Below are 6,000 nucleotides of genomic sequence, written 5' to 3' on the forward strand. Positions count from 1 at the left end.
GGTATCCTGGGCAGACATTCATCCTGTTTTCAGAATGGGGCATCAAGCAGATGTCTGACATGGGATGGGATGGAGATCGTTCTATACCATCTGGTGTAGTGCAGGCTCTTTGGGTTAAACTTTGCTTAAAAACACATGGTTTTGGAACAGATGCATGCATTTGCTGCTGAAACAGGAAACAGCAATACATTTGTCAGAACAGTGATATGTGTGTGTCTTTGGGGGGGTTTTCTCATAGGTGTCTGAAAAAATTCGAAGTGGTTTTCTCGCAGGATGGGAAAACATACCACCCAATCAGTGCCAAAAACAGCATATTTACAATGCTGGTCTCCAGTCCAGGTAAAGCTAAATGTCTGTCTTCATTTTAAATTGTAGGACCAACACAAATTAAGGTCATTTAAAGTTAACTAAAGTTCTTTCTGGTTTCAAATCCTTAACAGTGCCTCCAGATTTGTATTGAAAGGTGTAGAATGTTAATTACATTTTTTTTAAGAAGGGAAGTTTTATCTTGAAGGGATTGCTATCTTTTTCCAAATTGCGACAAGAAGAGTTAACAAACTCCTTAAGAAGTCTTCTGCAGCCCTAGTTTACTCATCTAGAGCATGATCCTGCACATGACTAGACAAAATAAAATCTTTATTCAGTCTGAGGACTGTAATCCTGCATCAAATTGCCTTTAAGGTATTTCATCTCTGTAGAATTAGACAGAAAAGGGGAAGAGAAATGCTAAACTACAAGATCATGCTGAAAAATGTTTTATTGATTGCTATGTTTTATTGAGTTCAAACCATTCAGAGAGCCAGCATAAATATACAAAAAATTATAAATAAATTGAAGAGGAGAGATTCTTTCAGGCTTTTAAATGCAGGCAGTCCCTGAGTTATGAACATCACATTACAAGCAACCCATACTTATGAACAAACAGCCATGCAGCCTATTAATTTTTAAAAAACAATTACTGGAGGGAAATTGCCATCACCATAGAGAGAAAGGAGACAAAAGGGATGAGAGGAAAGGCCTCCAAACCAGGCCTTCCTCCCCTGCCCATATGGGCGAGGGAAATCTCTCTAGCATTTCCTTGCTGCAAAGAAGAGGCCCTGGTAAGTTTGGGTAGGGGAGTTAGAGATTTCCATGGTTTTTCCATTTTCATGGTGGTCCTGCACCCCTGACCCCCATGAATGTGGACTGTACATGATCCAACTTAACATATGAATTTCCATTTTCTAAGCAACAGCACTCATTCGTAACTCATGGACTGTCTGTATATCAATGCAAGGCATAGGAGAGTTGAGAAGATAAGAATACCTTGGCTTTGATGTTGAGAGAGACAGCCTAGAATTTAGCCTAGAAAGCCATGCCATCTGAGGCATGCTGGAAGAAGTAGGACTTCTTTCTGTCTAAACAGAGTGGCATATCTGAATTGAAATGTTATAATCCGCTTAGAGAGTGTTTGGACTAGTTATAGTGAAATATAAGTTGAGTGAACAAACAAACTGTTCTCCCCAGAGCTGACCCACGGAACCAACAAACTGTGTGTTAAGCTGCACAGCATTCTGGAAAGAGCTTGACATTTGAAATGATTTCAAAACGGGAATTGAGATATTTCAGCATGCATGCCACCAGCATACCTTCTTTTCAAAGCTCTTGTGGCATATCCACAAGGTGCTTTTAGAACTGGTGGAGGGGAGACTGATAAGCAGTTTAGGGTTCTGTAATGTTAGTTATGTGACCCCCGAGCGCAGCATTTTAAATGTTAATATTATTGAATTTTATCTGGCCAGGGCAGCTTATTTTATATTGTATGTATTTTATTTTAATGTTTATATTTTTAATTATTATTATTTAACTAATTGTTGTAAGCCGCCCCGAGGCTTCAGCGAATGGGGCGGCATAAGAATGTTTTAATAAACAAACAAACAAACAAAGAAGGTGTGCCTTTGAGGGGTCAAATAGAGGAACATGAGTCTCCATCAGGACCATTTCCCAAACAGGTGGTGGTGGTGGGGGGGGGGGGGTTAGTACTATTTGCAGGTTCACTTTTTGAAACAGCCCTTTAGGAATTGTAGCAGAGTGGAATTCTGATGCCTGCCTGCCACTGTTCATTGATTCGGTTTCCCAGATGTTTCACACATAACACATTTCCCACTTAATCCCAAAGGAATCGGCTTTTTAAAAAATGCATAAAGACTAAACTGTAGATCAGTTAACTGAAATTTTCCTCAGAAGAAAAAGTATCCAGGACAAGAAGGTTCATGGTTTCATTGGCATTATATTTGTTCCTGAATGTTTGGAAGCCCCTAAATTTGGAGGCATCTGAGCATCCCATACAGGGTGATAGGGTGGTGGAGCCATTCTTTGCCTCCCCGTCCTTCTGCCCTCCATTTTTTGCTAGACTAGGTTTTTTGCCCCTCTTGCTGGGAGACTTCAGAGGGGGAGGGAGGGAGCAAGACTGGAGAGGCCTCATATAACTCATATTCTGGCCTCTCCAGACTTCTTCCCTCTCCACCCAATGAAATATTATTTTCCTTCTCTCAGAGGCTGTTTTGCCAACACAGCATCTGCTACAAGGGGGTAGGAGAGTGAGAGCAGATCTATGATTTTCCCTCCCAAGGTTAGAACACTGCCTCCGATTTCAGAGGTCAGACTCTCCAGTCTCTTATGGCCCTTCAGACAATGTTTAGGCACCATAAAATGGCTCCCTAAATGTATCTACACTGACAAACACGTGGAAGTATTTGTGACCTCAGTCTCTTTCAGTACATATATGTGGTCTCTCAAGGAAACCTCTCTTGGTGCCTATCAGACTTCCTAATTTTAACTTGATTCCTTAAGATTTTTTTTAACCACCACTGGGAGGCTGACATAACACAAAACGAAGTGCTGCCTCCAGTGCTAGCTGTATTTGGGTTCAAAAGAATGGCTTTCCATTTTGGATGCCATGTCTCACCTCTGCCTTGTTCTCGGGCAAGTTGCTTTTCCTTTAATCTCACCAGTGTGCGACATTTAGTCTCCCAGCTCATGGGTAATGACCGTCTTGTGACTGGCCCTGCTTATCATGGCAGCCATTTTTTTATTTTTTATTTTTTTTTGAACGAACAAGTCCTCTGGGGCACTCATTTTGTGAGAGCGCCCATGGCACTCTTAGAATTCTAATTGTGCCCACCCACCCAAAAAGGTTGAGGACCGTTTACTTATCATGTGTTGGGCTTTGTTTACAGGAACAACAGTCACAGGATTCTACAAGGTGCGTGCTGTGGATTACTGGGACAGACCTGGCCCTTTTTCTGTGCCAGCTTACTACAACGAAAAATCCTAAGAAGGAGCAAGAAGTTCCAGAAGGAAGCCTGCAGTTTTTTGACCAACACCTTGTAATGTGCAAGCTATGGCCCTTAAAGATACAATTCACTTGCACTTTAATAAACTTCCTCTCCCCTGCCCTTGCTTTCTTCTAAACTTCCTTTTCTAAGCTCCTTCAGCCCCGTCATTCCTCCCACCAATAGTATGTGGAGATTTTCACCCAGACATCTCCAAGTCCTGCTCCTGAAAGCACACACAAGGAAACATTTGAACAAAATGGTACCTCCCCCTGCCCCTCCTTCCTTTCCAGATCAGAGTGAGATGTTGGCAGGGCCTGCCCTAACATCAGGGAGAGTGAAATGGTTGCCTTGGGCAGTACGGTCCAGATGTCAATAAAGGGCAGCAGGTTCATTAGCCATGTCTTGGGTGCCTTTCTGCTTTGAGAGTGCTGGTCCAGGGATACCACTTAGATTTTCTAGCGCAGTCACCAAAATGGCATGGTGGCCAGGTCCTGGAAGCATTTCGCCTTCCTAAATTTGAGATTTGGGCTTGGGAAAGGGATGGCAGCCTGGGAGAGAAGCTCCTCCTGCCGCAGACTCCAGTCTTTTCTTGGAATTTTACACACGCACACAGCACTGGGAAGGGGGGGCTGTGAGAATCTGGACAGTGAGGGCAATAATCCTTCATCCTTGCTGAGAGGGGAATGCAGCAGAAATACCATGCCATGTAGCCAAGTGTTTGTGCAAGGGGCCAATCCACCATGGAGCTGTTCAGCCTTACTGAGCAATGGCATTTTTGGCACTGGGATGATATTTATGTGTAAATATTCACATGAATTGAAGGTTTGCGGGAGGGTTGGAACAGGGAATCCAGATTTTCATTTCTTCAAATGCTTAGACATGCCATGTCACAAAGTGTGTGCTTATTTCCACTTCATTCAAACTGTTCCTGTTTCATTCCCACCTTTTCCCTGAGGAAATGTACTGAAATGTACTAATAATGTATGGATAGCTGGCTATCAGGATATGTACCTTAGACTAACAAAACGGAGAGTTTAAAACAACATGCAGATTTCTGAGAAATGATGCAGCAGTGTGATGGAAAAGTGAGTCAGGGAACAAAGTTCGAAGTTCAAACTGATGAATTTGATAGGTTGCCTTTGGTGAGCCACTCTCAAGCCAGTGGAGGCCTTTAAAAAAATTTACCCAGAATGACTTAACTTGTGGAGCATGGGGGCCAAGGACCGATAGTAGCCCAGAAGCCACAGCACAGGAGCACAAGCAAAGGGTTTTTAAAGATAAAGAAAAAAGGGGGGTCCAAGGCAGGAGGTTCCCCCCTGCCCCGCCCACATCTGGGGGAGGTACTGGATGCTGATGTGGGCTCTGGTTCAAGCCCTGCTATCCCTGTTAGCTTGGAGAGACAAATGGAACAGGAAAAAGAAGTGTAAATCTACTAGAATAATGACATGCTGGAAAAAACAGCATGGGAGAGTAGAATACCATGCAACAATGCATTTTCAGGAAGAGCCTTGTATTTGTTATATTTTTGCAAAGTTTTGGTTATAAGAATTCAGAAATTCTGCTCGACCGCCAACTGTAGTTTTTGAAATCTTACATTAAAATGGATTTTAAATCAAAGCTGAATTGCATGTCTTTGCAAGGAGAAGTGATCTCTGATACACAGCATGGTTTTCATTTATTGTAAACCATTTCAGAGAGCCATTTGGCTGGTGACTGATATAAAAATATTCTAGATAAATAAATAAGGTGTCTCAGGGTTAGATCACACAGGCATACGTGGCACCTGGCTGCCACATCATCGGGGGTGTGAAGCGGCCATTGGCAATCAAGCCACTCATGTTCAAGTTTTCTTATTCTTCAGCAGCACTTCAAATGCTGTTTATTAGGGTGTGTGCATTGTGGGATTCAAACGTTTGGTGGAGAGTCATTAAGCCACTTGTATGAATGCCTTCTCTGAGACAGCTACTCTTTAGTTTCGATTTATATCCTGCCTTTCTCCTACAAAGAGCTCAAGGCAGCTTACATCTCTTCCTCCATCTTATCCCCACAACAACAACCCTGTGGGGTAGATTGGGCTGAGAGTCTGTGACTGGCCCAAAGTCACCCAGTTGGCTCCATGGCTGAGCGGGGACTAGAACCCAGATCGCCTGAGTCCCAGTCCCATGCTCTTAACCACTACACCACACTGGCTCTCTCTTTGGATGCTATCCTAGCTTCATGGGAGTCATAGGACATCCCATTGTAGCTGGGATTCACACATACCCAAATGTGCAGCGGCCAGGCACATGGGCTATCCAGTCATCTCTGTTCTGGCAGGGCCTGACCATGTGGTTAAGATTACAGTTCCTTTTTATGTGGTTGCTTCTCAAAAAATTTACTCCAAGTGCTTGAAAACCACCCATAGGAAAGCAAATCGCATGTGGTTAGGATGCAGGTTGAAAGCAGGACAAGTTGGGGCCCTCCAGATGTTTTGACTCCATCAGTTCTAGGCAGGCTAGCAAGTGATGGGAGATGATGGGACTTGTAGGTCAAAACACCTGCAAGACCACAAGTTGCCAACCTCTGCTCTGGAGGCCTGTATACAAACCACCATGATGGCTTGTGGATCTTTCAACCACAGAGTGAAAACTTGGTTCATCTTTAGAAAAGAGATTTCTCTCTCAGTGAGGATCAGTTTCTGAGA

General features: G+C 43.4%; 1 protein-coding gene across 2 annotated transcripts in view; it reads left to right on the plus strand.

Annotated features, from left to right (window-relative positions):
• IDUA (alpha-L-iduronidase) overlaps window positions 1-3,437 on the plus strand; it is a 52,853-nt gene extending 49,416 nt beyond the window's left edge. For both annotated transcript variants that reach the window (XM_044444013.1, XM_044444014.1), the window contains 2 exons: window positions 239-339; window positions 3,219-3,437. In XM_044444013.1, the coding sequence (XP_044299948.1) occupies window positions 239-339; window positions 3,219-3,316 (199 nt within the window). In that variant the 3' untranslated portion in view covers window positions 3,317-3,437. The remainder of the gene's footprint in view (window positions 1-238; window positions 340-3,218) is intronic.
• The last annotated feature ends 2,563 nt before the right edge of the window (window positions 3,438-6,000 follow it).

Source organism: Varanus komodoensis, unplaced genomic scaffold (genome assembly GCF_004798865.1).
Source record: "Varanus komodoensis strain SLA01 unplaced genomic scaffold, ASM479886v1 scaffold43, whole genome shotgun sequence".
In the NCBI taxonomy this organism is placed as follows: domain Eukaryota; kingdom Metazoa; phylum Chordata; class Lepidosauria; order Squamata; family Varanidae; genus Varanus; species Varanus komodoensis.